This window comes from Lissotriton vulgaris, chromosome 8 (genome assembly GCF_964263255.1).
Source record: "Lissotriton vulgaris chromosome 8, aLisVul1.2, whole genome shotgun sequence".
NCBI classification, from domain to species: domain Eukaryota; kingdom Metazoa; phylum Chordata; class Amphibia; order Caudata; family Salamandridae; genus Lissotriton; species Lissotriton vulgaris.
Genome location: NC_141696.1, coordinates 235,627,302 through 235,640,763, shown reverse-complemented (window position 1 = coordinate 235,640,763; position 13,462 = coordinate 235,627,302). Strand labels below are relative to the sequence as shown.

The 13,462-nt window shown below is 44.4% G+C and overlaps 1 protein-coding gene across 3 annotated transcripts in view; it reads left to right on the top strand.

The window, feature by feature from the left end:
- The window catches only part of USP16 (ubiquitin specific peptidase 16), a 351,578-nt gene extending 344,054 nt beyond the window's left edge, over window positions 1–7,524 (top strand). For all 3 annotated transcript variants that reach the window (XM_086934020.1, XM_086934021.1, XM_086934019.1), the window contains exon 18: window positions 7,149–7,524. In XM_086934020.1, coding sequence (XP_086790146.1) covers window positions 7,149–7,273 — 125 coding nt within the window. In that variant the 3' untranslated portion in view covers window positions 7,274–7,524. The remainder of the gene's footprint in view (window positions 1–7,148) is intronic.
- The last annotated feature ends 5,938 nt before the right edge of the window (window positions 7,525–13,462 follow it).

The following is a 13,462-nucleotide window of genomic DNA, read 5'->3' as shown; positions in this document are numbered from 1 at the left end:
AAACACATGGATACCTGAATTCTTAGAGGATAACCTGGATAGTACCTCAATAGAGAGAGTTTGGGACACTTAAGGTAGGAATAAGAGGCGAAACTTTACGGTTTTCGTGAAAATCTAAAAAAGAGGCTAAACTAAAAATGGGGACATTGCAAAAAAAGCTGGCTGTAGCGGAGGAGGGATTGAAGGCCGGGATATCGAGGGGGCACTAAGAGTGGTGGAAGTTGCTGTGAGAAGTTGGCCTGATATGCAGTGCTCACTATTCTAGTGATCACTATGTATCAGTCCAAACAACCCTTATTGATGATTGGTTGTAAGTCAACCGTAGACCAGCTATCCTAGTAGCATGGACAAGAGCAGTCTTTAGGCTAGACTCTAGAGGGCGTGTTAAGCCAGCTGTTATACCATCACATATACCCCTTGAACACCAAGTGAAAGGACACCACACAAGTTGTTATGAAAATAAAAGTATATTTATTTAGAACACAACAGCCCTGGACTCTTTATGAGGACAGGGCGCTAAGGACAATACAAAGCTCTTAGGAAAATACTGAAAGTCGCACAATTTACACAAATGCCCGAGGGGCACGAAAAACCATATACTCTAAAAGTGGAATGCGAAATTACTAGCAGGTAAGTACTACTCTAATAGGCTTTAGGATCGCTAGGACTGGACTACTGAACCTTCAGATTACTAGCAGGAGGCCTAGGGAGATCGGGTGCAGAGTGTGCACTCTCACGCGGGATGCGGGACAAAGTCTATGGATGCTAGATTTCGTAAAGTTAGTGTTATCGGACGAGTCCGACTAGGTAGAGCTGAAACGAAAAAGGATCTGGACCTTTGGATAGTTAAGCTATGCTGGAGCACCGAAATGCTCAGGTTACCTAGCCCAGGGGCTGCGGCTGCATAGGTCTGAAAAGACGTCGGGAATCCTTGTTGCAGTCTATGAAGCCTGAAAGAAGAAGTTGCTGGCAGGCGACCAGGGATGAAGTTCGAAGGGATCCAAGCCTGGATCGGTGATGGAGGATACCTGTAAGCAGAGGGGACCAAGTTCTGAATCACTAGCCAGTGATTAGATGGGCACCAGGATGGCACCTCGACCAGGTGAGTGGGCGACGCTGGGCTCTGCAGTCTCTCGGACCATGAGGCGTTGTTGGCGACCAGGATGGAGGTGCGAGCTGTCCCACGAAGGTATCTGCTGTCGACGTCGCTGAACCCAGGATTGGGGCAACAAGTCTTGGCAAATGCAAGCCCACGCGGTGGACTCAAAATGGCGTCTGGAGTGGACCAGGAGGGTCCGGGGTGCTCCTCTGTTGGAGGGGAGCAAGGGCCAGTCTGGAGCAGCCAGACCAGCGGTGTTGTCGTCGTGGTGCGTCGTCAGGAGGGCCACAAGCCAGCAGGCAAGTAGCCGGACAACGCGGTGAGCAGCAAAGAGCAGAAGGGCCCCACGCAGATCTCATGGATGCTGGGGGGCTGGACTTCGGTGCTGGAGCTGCTCAGGGTTAGGGCTTCTCAAACCCCAAAGCACTCACTCAAGGATCCCTCGGCGGTCGTGCTGGATAAGCGTCGTGCAGTTCTGAAGATGGCCGGTCCCTCGAGGTCTCGTCACACCCATGGATCTCAGCTGAGCTGACGATGTAGGTAGAGGTCAGAGGTGCCAGGGAAGCCGGGTCTCGTCGTGCTGATCGGTCTGGTTCCGGAGGAAGGACGTGCAGCAAACCGCAGTGTTCTTAGTTGGTGCCCGCAGATGCAGGGTGACTACTCCTTAGTCACAAGGGAGAAATCTTGAGAAGAAATCTTGAGTTCCTTTCGTAGAAAGTAATTTCAGGATTCAAAGATGATCTAATTTGGAAGGGTCCCCGCTCCCACCTTTATACTAAAGAAAGGGGCTGGTACGGGACTAGCTCCTGCCCATGGGTGGGACCAGGAAGGGCGGGGGTTACACCCCTCTCCCATGCCGGACTTTCCCCAGCTCAGGGGCTGGTGTGCCCCTGGAACTGGTTCTAGCCGGCCTATGCGTAGTGAGCACCGGGGTGCCACTTGCAGTCACCTTCCTATTCAGCCCTGCCTACCCAGGATACACAAAACCCTGTCTGGGATGGTGCTAGCACCGCCCTGACAGGAAACCCTTTGTCCAAGCTCTCCTCGCTGGAAGGACTCCCAGCAGCAGGAGGTCAGACTTGTGTCTGTGGTGGCAGCATCCATTTTGTGATGCTGAGGCTCGAGTTAACTTTAACCGGGGTTCACAGTTACATACATGTCGTGTCCCTCTAGAAGGGTGGAATGCTAACCCCGTCGCCAGAATTAGCGAGGGGTTAGTATTCCAATTCGTATGACACCTTACTCGACATGTTTTGATAAAGCGATACCAGAGTTGGCATATAACCGCGAGGATTATAATGCACTTAAGAGTATATGGTATGCGTTATCATGGAACAGCTATTAGGACTTGGTTCCGCAAGCTGCAAACGGGCTCAGCTCATGCCAGAGCACCATCTCACACGATTCCAAGCACTCTGCCTTCGGGATTGTTAAGGCCTGCCATAGGAGTGACTGATAGGAATCTATGTGTCCATTTTAGGGTTAGATATAGGTATACTATATCTATAGCAAAGGGTGATTACACCACTTTGACCCAGCTGTCGTGCAGCCAGTTGTGTCAGATTTAGATGGCCAGCCAGGGGTGGCATAATACATGCTGCAGCCCCTGGTAGGCCCTGGGTACACCTATGCCCTGAGTTACAGGGTCTGATAAGGTGGCCCGGTACCAATTGGTAAATGCACCTAAGGTACACGTGTCAATTTAGTGAGAGAACAGCTAGGCTGTGGGTCTGATTGGCAGGCCCACAGCCAGGGAAGTCGTAAACCAGTGAAGCAAAAAGCAAAAATCTGGGGTGATCATAGGATTGCAGACCCTACTCTCCTACAGTTGCTAAAAAAACATCATCGATATCTTCACAGAAAAGGTGATGTGCAAGGCTTTAATGAATAGGGAGAATACGTACAAGTTGAGTGAACAAGTGGGGCATCAATTATGATTAAGAAGATTAAAGATCCAAAATACGGCCTTAGAAATGACCCTACAGAGATAAGAGCTGCATTTCAAAGATACTACCAAGAACTATATGAAGAAACCAGTGTACAACAAGATGAGATTGAGAAATATCTAGATCAGACTCTAACCTTAAAGCTGCCACAGGAGGATCAAGACAGCTTGGATGAAAACCACAGTGGGAAGAAATTTTACTGTCAATAAATAGTTTAGCCAAAGGGAAGGCAGCTGGGTTGGATGCAATACCAGCAGAGTTCTATGCTAAATTCTATAAACCACTAAAGGGGATTTTAGGTGACCTATTTGTACATGTCTTTCAAGGAGGGTACTCTCCGGGGTCATGGACTCGAGCTAAAATTTTAGTTTTTTTTTAATGAAAAATAAAGATGCCGCAGAACTTGGATCCTATCATCCTATCACCCTAATAAATTGTGAATCCAAAATATATGCGAAGTAGCTAGCCAGCCAACCAGTGCCAATTACTCACAAAATTGTATCAGGCCACCAGCATGGGTTCATCCCGGGGAGATCTACCACCGACCACGCATAGAGAGTGATTACACTTTTTGACATTACCGAGATGGCAGGAGACCCTATGGCACTCATATTATTAGATGCGGAGAAAGCCTTTGACAGGGTCTCCTGGCAATATCTATGGACAGCAATGTCAAAGAGTGGTATAGGGGAACAGTTCATCAGAGCTATTCGAATTTTATACACGTGTCCTGAAGCAGTAGTAATGGTGAGTGGGGCAGTATCAGGGAAAATAGACGTAACCAGAGGAACAAGACAGGGATGCCCATGCGCCCCTCTACTATTCGCAATTTTTATCGACCTTTTTATCCGCAGACTTGAAAATAATCAGGCAATCCCACCAATAAAGTTCCAAAATGGCGACACAAAGACCTTAGCTTACGCGGATGATATCGCACTGGTCACATGCGACCAAGGCGCAGCAATAAAAGTGATGGAAGAGAAGGCTAAAAACTTTGGGGAGGTATCCGGGTATAAGTTGAACCAGGATAAAACCCAGATAGTTCTCAATAATAAACTTACGAGTAGGGATGATCGGGTAGTAGAGAGTGCGACCTATCTGGGTGTTAACAAAACTGCCAATCTGGATAACCTAGTGAAGGTTAATCTGAACTCGCTAATACAACAAACTGATAAAGATCTCAACAGTCTAAAGAACCTATATCTAACTATTGAAGGTAGATGCAATGTGATAAAAATGCTTTTTCCCCAAAATGTTTGTCTTTTTTATGGACAATTTGTTTATGCCACAACTGTTCAAAGACAGATAACATGTTCTTTCGATTTATTTGGGGATATAAAAGACCTCGTAGGGTGCTTGGATACATCTCTCTTCTGAAAGATAGAGGCGGACTCGCCCTACCTAACCTTAAAGTGTATTGGTGGATATGATCTTGAAATACTGCAATTGGTTATTGACACCAAATGAGAATGATAGGTCAAATAGGGATATACCAACACCACAAGAACTTATCCTAGGCAATGAAGCTAGTCGGTATCTATGGCGACATGCATATAACTGCTACTTTAAAAGAGTATGCTTCAAAACCCTGGCAGGCATACATATAGCCTGGACTAAATGTGCGCTAACTCCTGGGAATTGGGTGGTTTTCTTACTACACCCCTCTATCCAAAAATAATCTCCCGGAGGTATTCAATGACGCGTGTACGAATAAATGGCTAAATGAAGGGATCACTCAATTTGGCTGTTTCTATTCTTCGACGGGGCTTAAATCATTTGAAGATCTAAGAAAGGAGTATACGCTAGATCATAGAGACTTCTTTAAATTCCTCCAAGGCAGAGATTTTTTAACAAAGAAAGGGGGCGGGCAATCTAAATTTCAGAGAATTCAGACCATCGAAATAATAAAAATAAAACAGTAAAGATCGGCGAAATCTATGATAGCTTGGTCACCATACTCCCTGATGATATGAATAAATTTGTCATGAAATGATAGGACAAACTGGGGACGACAGTAGAGTCATGTCTGAGATCTTATGAACTATCTCAATCTACATTAATGTTCGCTAGATTACAAGCCCAATATTATAAAACTTTTTTCCAACTATATTACACACCAAATAGTATAGCCAAATGCGGATCTGGTAAAGGTACAGAATGCCTGTGGTGTGCTTTGTACGAGGCCGATATTGTACATATATCTGCAACATGTAATACATTACAAGATCTGATCAGGGACATCTCTGGCTTTTTATCCGAAATTTTTAATGTAAGAATTGAAATCACAACAGGTGAAATAATGTTAGGTATAGATGGAGATATTCAACCAAATAATATGCAAGGGTTGATATTTATATCTATGGCAGTACTTAGAATATGTCTGGCCTCTGCGTGGCTGGATCCAAACCCACCAGTATTCCAAAAATGGCAGGCGCAACTGCTAGCTTCATACAGCCTAGAGATAGCTATCTGTAGAAGGAAGGGGCGGAGCAAAATGAAAAAGGGGCTGAAAATCTGTGACCCCCTGTGGCAGGGGATGCAAAGCCTAGAGTCTCGAGACTAGAGCCCAATCGTACAATTAAAAAATGTAATAGGAAAGGCTTTGACTATACTAAGGCGAAATGTCTTGTATAAAGCGAACCCTATATGTGCTATAACATACATATTTGATTCTCAAAATATATTGTAATGCTCGTGATATTATAAATATACCTGATCTTATGTAAATATTGAGTAAGACAATACCTGGGGGCGGGGAGAGAGGGAAGGGAAAGTATGTATATGAAAAATGCAACAATGAAGAATATTTAAAAAAATACAAATCTTAAGTCTGGAGAGCCCCCAACCCACAGCTTTCCTCTACAACCTTCACCCAGCTCTCATTCCTCTGAAAGCTGCTTAGCACAGCTTTGGCCATGTGTGGCTTCTTGGAATGTAAAATTTCTTGGACAGTTGGCCTAGCCCTGCACTTACCCCCAGTACATTGAGACCCACTGCACACAGCCTTTGACAATGGGCAGCATGGGTTTAGTGCATGGCCTAGCTTTCAGCCATGCACATTAGGCTCTTGGTGTAGGCCAGGACCTGCACTCGCACTGAATTTTTCAAGCTTGCTGTACATGGCTTTTGACTCTGCAACGCTGCTCTAGACGCAGGGTCTGGTTGTAGCCGCAACACACAGCCTTCGGGCGTGCATAGCAGGTTCTTGGCAAAAGTCCCTATGCCACTGAGCCTGCTGAGCTTGGCCTTCTATGCTGCAAATTGGGCTCCAGGTACAGAACGTAGCCACCTGTCAGCCTCTGCCCTTCTAACCACATTGCACACACCCTTCGACCATATCTAGGCCCTATGCCAGCTCCCACCCTGCAGCCAGGCTGTTTTGCATGCAGCTTTTGGCCATGTGAAGCCTGCTCTTTGCACAAACCCTATCATCTAATTACACTGTGCATGGGCTTTGGCTGTACTCCCCTTTCTATGCGAGCCTGGCTAGCCTTAATCCAGACCCGATGCCAATGAACCAGCTTTACACAGGCAAAGGCGGAGCACAGCAGACTCTTGATTGTACCAGCCCTCATGCCATTAAGCGTGTCGTGAGTTCCGGGTGGCTTTGCACAGTGCCCTCTTTGTGTAGGACTTTGACTAGGCCTTTACCATCCCGTTTGGCACCAGACCCACTGGAATCAAGTATTCGACAGTGCACAGAAAGCTATAGGAGAGTTCCTGGTCATCTGCATACAGTCTGAGTGTGCATGCATAATGAATCACTTTATGAATTAACCTTTTTTATTTGTTTTTATTAAGTTTGCAGATTCTAATCCGGCTCCGTGACCTTGGGCTGCACTAACCATTTAGTAAAAGAAGTGATTGCCTGTATATCAATGCATCGTTTCCTGAGGTTACTGTGCGAATGCAGTCTCAGATGGTGTGTAGAAGGGCAAAATTGATGTTCAAGTAGTACACTGGCTGCTAACAAAAGTATCTAAGCTCTTCCAGTGGCTCTTACCAGGAAATTAGTTGTTTTATATTGTGCTAGATAAAATGATTGAAATATACGAGAAACAAAGTATGTTTTAATTTTTAATTGCAGATTTTTTTTCTTACAGTTATGGAGACTGAACCAACAAAAGGAAGATGGTATCACATCAGTGACACTCATGTGCAAGATGTGCCTCTAAGCAGAGTGCTGAATTCACAAGCCTACCTCCTCTTCTATGAAAGAATACTGTAGTGGTTGCCTTAAAATAAATTGCTTTATGAACTGTTTTCTTCAATAGTTTTTCGATATGCATAAAAAAGAAAAAGTTTTAGAGCGCAAGACTTTTTCACTGAAACTGACCTAAAGATCTATATATCGGACGAAAGTTCTTTAAATTATGGTGAAATTAACAGCATTATAAAAAATAATCATGTCTGTTATAATTTTACTGTTATCATTTTATATTATTTGTTAAACTAGATTATTAAATACAATATCTTTGATTCCCTTCAGTTGTTTCCTTCTATTTATAATTGACGTTTTCAATTAAGTGTATGATTTTTTTTTTTTAGGTTAATCAGTATCCATACCAGAAACATTAGTATACAGAAATTGTTCATTTAAAATGGTGGGATGATTTTCATTAACATTTCTCAACAATCCTAATGTGTTTAAAAGGTTCAAAAATGTTATCTGGATTGTACATATTTGCTGATATCATTTGTTTCGGTAGATTTCTGTAATGGACGACTATCTGGTATTTAAAGCAATTTTAATACATTGGCAAGTTGAGAAGCAAACATGTTCTGTATGGCTATCACCGAGGTTAACACAGAGAAAAATTGTGAGAATACTTGCAAAGTACATTGGCATTTTCAGTTAGATTTCCTTTAGCTATAAATGTATTTCTTCTGTTAGCAATCTTCAATTGAGGACGAAAGGACTTTTCTTCGGCAGCACATTTTGGTGTTAATGCACAAAAGATCAGTGCCAGAGTAGCCCATCTTTCAATAAAGGTTGAGATGCTTGTAACATACATGAAAATCAGTTTGGGGGGGTTGGTTTGTACCGAGACAACCCAAATGCAATTGATGGGCTTAGGGAAAAGTATCCCGAGAGGAGATAAAGCAGGTAATATGACAGCTTCTAAACCCTAGGTGGTCTTCAGTCAGCCATAACGAAAGATACAGAGAACTGTTTAGTTAGGGTCCGTTTTTTTCTCCACCAGTGAATTTTTGCTATTCATAATGTTGTGAACTTTATTGGTTTGCCATCACCCCAGTACATTTTTACCACTTTGCAAGATTACTTTCACTACATGGCGCAACAATTTGTACTTTTAAATAAACCCAGCCAAGCTCATAGTGTATGCAGAATATTTCCCTACAAGTTTACCTTGTGGAATGCTCCGCTAGTCATAACTGCAAATGAACACTAATTGTTTTGTTTGAAGTATGTTATGCAGAACTATTTTGATAAACAAATTCGTGTGACATAAATTTTTGCAAAAGTCACACGTTTCACATGGATGTAAGTAGCAACGCGAAAAACATTGCACATTTGCATGGTTCCATAGACCTTTGTGAAAACTTAAGGAAAACAATTGTAGACCCCTAGTACAAAATAGCAGTTAACATAAAGACCAGTCAACCATTTTATTAAAAGAGTTCTGGGATGGAATTAGTTACTTACCTGTACACTATAGTTCTCCAGTATTATCTTTCATAGATTCACATGCTTGTATCTTCCCCGTCGTCATGGTGGGAGTCTCACGGTAACAGAATGACCAAAGCAGTATCGTAGAGAATAAAACTGCATAGAAAAGCCCATAGGGACTGTAGTAGTTGGTAACCAGACCTCCTCATTGTTTGATCCAAAAGTTAGCCAATCAGCATTGCTGCCCTGCCCTCACACTCCCCAGCAGAAGCTTCCTGCCTCAGATTTCCGTCCCTGAGTGAGAGACATGGATAAATACAGAGAAACAGGTTCTGCCTGAGAAACGGGGAGGTGGGCGGGCGCATGTGAATCTATGAAAGATAATACTGGAGAACTATAGTGTACAGGTAAGTAACTAATTCCTTCTCCAGTATTACATCTTTCATAGATTCACATGCTTGTATCAGAGTAGTAAGTAGTGCTCACAAAACCTGCAGCGTTTCCAGGATAGAACCCAGAAGGAAGTTCTGCAGTAAACAAAATTAGAACATGATCTAAAATACACAATTCAGATAGGAATAAAACTAAATTCCCCTTTTAATTATATTGTGTAATCTCTCGAAAGAAAACATAGAACCATCTAAAACGATAGCATATTATTTATATATATATATATAAACATATATCAATGCACTGAATAGAATATTAACAGATAAGCAAAGTATACCTTATTGAAATAGACGTTTCAGAACAGCTTGTCCCACTGCTGTGTCCTCTTTCCACGCAGTGTCCAGACAGTAGTGCTTGGTAAATGAATGCACACTCTTCCACGTCGCCGCTCTGCAGATGTTGGGCAGCGACACTCCTGCGAACAAGGCCATTGATGTCGCCATCTTCCTTGTGGAATGAGCATTCACTTTGGAAAGAAGCGGCTTTCCTGCTTTTTCGTGGCATTTCAAGATAGCCGATGATATCCATCTGGCAATACTCAGTCTTGACAGAGGAAGTCCTTTCCTTTGTCCTTCAAATGCGATAAATAATTGTTTGGATTTGCGGAATGTCTTTGTTCGTTCAATGTAGAACTTTAAACATCTAGCTATGTCCAAAGAGTGCAACGCTCTTTCTGCTTCAGATGAGGGATTGCTGAAGAAAGTAGGCAAAATAATTGGTTCGTTGAGGTGAAAAGACATAGGGACTTTGGGTATAAACGTTGGATTTGTCCGTAATATAACTCTGTCCTGGCGAAATTGTAAAAAGGGCTCTTCCACTGAAAAGGCTTGAATTTCGCTAACCCTCCTCGCCGATGTAAGGGCGAGCAGCAGGGCTGTCTTCCACGAGAGAAACTGTGTGTTTGTCTTGTGTATAGGCTCGAAAGGCGGCCTCATAAGTTGCACCAGAACTGTATTGAGGTGCCAGGGCACTGGCGGGTGCCGAATGGGCGGGAAAGCTCTAAAAAGTCCTCTAATAAACTCCTTTATTAGCCTGGTAGACCAGAGGGACGGCTCATCCGGCTTTCTCCTGAAACGTGATATTGCCCCCAAATGCACCTTTACCGAAGCATGCGACAAACCTGCCTTAGACAACAACAACAGGTAAGGCAGAATACCTTCGGGGGGTACCGTCAACGGGTGTAGGTTTTGACTAGCACACCAGTGGCAGAAACGAGTCAATTTCGCTGCGTATGTCTTGTTGGTTGACATAGCTGTGGCTTGCGATAAAATATGTCTGCAGTCTTGTGGAATGTTCAGATCTTGAAATTGCCGCTCATGAGGTTCCATGCGGACAGTTTTAGCGATTGTAGGTCTGGATGTAGAATGTGACCGTTGTTCATGGAAATGAGGTTCTGGAATGTCGGGAGTTGTACTTTGTTGCCCCTTGACATCTGTAGCAGTTCCAAAAACCATGCCTGCCTCGACCAGGCTGGTGCTATCAGAATGACATGACACGGTTCTAACCTTATTTTGCGAAGTACTCACCGTATTTAGGGAATCGGAGGGAACGTGTAGGCAAACCTTCCCGTCCAGTCCATGTGAAATGCATTTCCCCTGGAATCTTCTTGAGGGTACCTGGATGCAAACTGGACGCATTTTGAATTGTCTCTGGTTGCGAACAAGTCTAATGTGGGAGTGCCCCACTTTTGAAACAGTTTGGGAAGCGGAGTGTCGTGCAGTTCTCACTCGTGCGTCACGCTGGCTGTGCGACTGTGTGTTGAGGATGCCCTGTATATGCTGTACCTGAATCGAAATGCCGTGATTTAGCAGCAATTTCCAGATTCGTTGCGCCAACGCAGACAGTTGTTTGGATCTTGTTACGCCCTGCTTCAGAAGGTAAAACATAGTTGAGGTGCTGTCCGTTTGAATGAGCCGGATTCTGGGTAAGAAGGCTTGAAGTCCCAGAAACACCGCTATGAGTTCCAACATATTTATGTGAAGCTGTGCTTCCTAGTCTGACCAGAGGCCCTGAATCTCCAACTCTTGAAGGTGCGCGCCCCATCCTTGCAGCGATGCGTCCATTGTCATCACATAATCGTGATCCTGAGGCACAAAATGCAGACCCTGATTTAAGTTTTTCTGAACCTTCCACCATGACATGGCCACCTTCATACGGTGAGTGATGGAAATCCGATCCTCGAAGGTTCCTTTGGACTGAACCCACTGCTCGTCCAGTTGTTCCTGCAAAGGCCTCATTCGAAGACGGCAGTTTGGCACCAGTGGGATGCAGGAAGATATCATCCCCAACATGGATTTGTACATCCTCACGGAAGTGAACCTTTTTGTCAGAAGGGTCATTGCTAGACCCATTATCTTCTTCATCCGATCCTCGGAAGGATAAGCTTTCACTGCCTTGGTGCATATCCATGCTCCTAAGAAGTGGATGCCCTGAGCTGGAGTAAGTGAAGACTTCTCCAAGTTGGTCCTTAGTCCCAAGTGCTGGAATAGTCGAATGCAGCACTGAAGAGACCTTGTGGTTTCCCTGAACGATGGACCTGTCACCAGCCAGTCGTCCAGATATGGGTAAATGTAATGCCCTTGCAATCTTAAATGTACCGCCACCGGGGCCATGCATTTGGTAAACACCCTCGGGCCGATTTGAGGCCGAAAGGAAGGACCCTCAACAGAAAATGGCGACTCTCCACGATGAATCTTAAATATTTTCTGTGCTTCCGATGAATTGGAATATGGAAGTACGCATCCATGAGATCCAATGACGCCATGTAGTCTTTTTCTTTTAACATTTGAAGGATCTCTTGTAATGAGAGCATTCTGAAGGGAATCTTTTTTATGTATTGATTCAGATCCCTCAAATCCAATACCTGTCTCCATTTCAGAGTTTGTTTCTTTTTGATGAGGAAGAAATGCGAATAGAAGCCTTTCCCTCTGTGATGTTGCGGCACTTCTTCTATGGCCCCCTTCTGCAGAAGTGAATGGACTTTCTTCTGCAGCTCCTGACGATGTTGGTTGTGTCTGAGCACCGGGGGATGATCTAGTGGCATTTCTACAAACTCTAGGGTATGGCCTCTGCTTATTACGTCAAAAACCCATTTGTCCGAAGTTATGGACATCCAGTTGTTGAAGTATTGAGACAGATAGTGGTCGTTTTCCGGGATCTGCTGTGTGGGGAGCGCCGGCCTGAAATCATTGACGTCTGTTAGAATGTTGATTCTTCCCTCTATTGGAAGATTTGCCTCTAGACTGCTGCTGGTAAGAGGAGTTGGAAGGCCTGTACTGGCTGCTTGAATTGCATTGCCTATATCCTTGTTGGTTATAAGGCTGATATCTGTTGGTCTGATATGAAGGTCTCTGATTGAATTGACCTCTTGCACCTCTTTTACGAAAGGACTGGAACCGTCCTTGTTGAAGGGATCCCAGCGCTCTAGCAGTATCCGTGTCAGACTTGATACCTTGTAGCGCTTCGTCTATATGTTTTCCAAATAAGTTTTCGCCATCAAATGGCATATCTACAATCTTCGCCTGCACCTCCAGACGAAATGATGTTGCTTTAAGCCAACCCTGTCTGCGAACCGAAACTGCTCCAGCCATCTGCCTGAAAGCCATAGAGGAAACATCCATGGCAATGTCAATAAATTCAGCAGCTGACTTTGCTCCGTCTTTGAGGATAGCCGCTGCTTCTTCTTTCCTATCCTCCGGTAGTGCAGACAGAATGGGTGCCAGATCCTACCACATTTGTCTGTTGAAACGGCTAATAAGGGCCATAGCATTGGCTGCTTTAATTGTAGAGGCTGCCATGACCGCAAACCTCTTCCCGGCTCCGTCCATCCTCCGTCCTTCTTTGTCTGGTGGCACCAAAGAAGTAGCCACCGGGTTCTTAGAATTCCTCTGCGCCGCCTGCGTCACGACCGACTCTGGTCTCGGGTGTCCTATTAAACAGGCTGCAGCAGACTCTGGCGCTCTATACTTTTTTTCGATTCTTGGAACCGAAACCGCTATGGAAGCTGGTGTCTTTAAAATTTTTAAGCCCTCTTCCCAAACGTGAGGGATAATCGGGATTGAGCGAGTCGATTTCCTGGCATCATCCTTGAAATCATACAAGAAACATTCCGTTTCTTTAACTTCCATATCCAAATGAAATCTCTTAGCTGCCTTCTCCATGATGTCATGAACCGTCCGATGTCTTGCGGAGGAGAAGTGGTTGGCAGTGGAGTAGGTGACGGGGTCGATGGCAAAATGTACTCATTCCATTCCTGCCCCGTAGTATCATGTACAAGCTCCCCTTCCTCAGGCTGATCATCCTCATCGGAATCCATTAGATCATCCCGAATTGTTA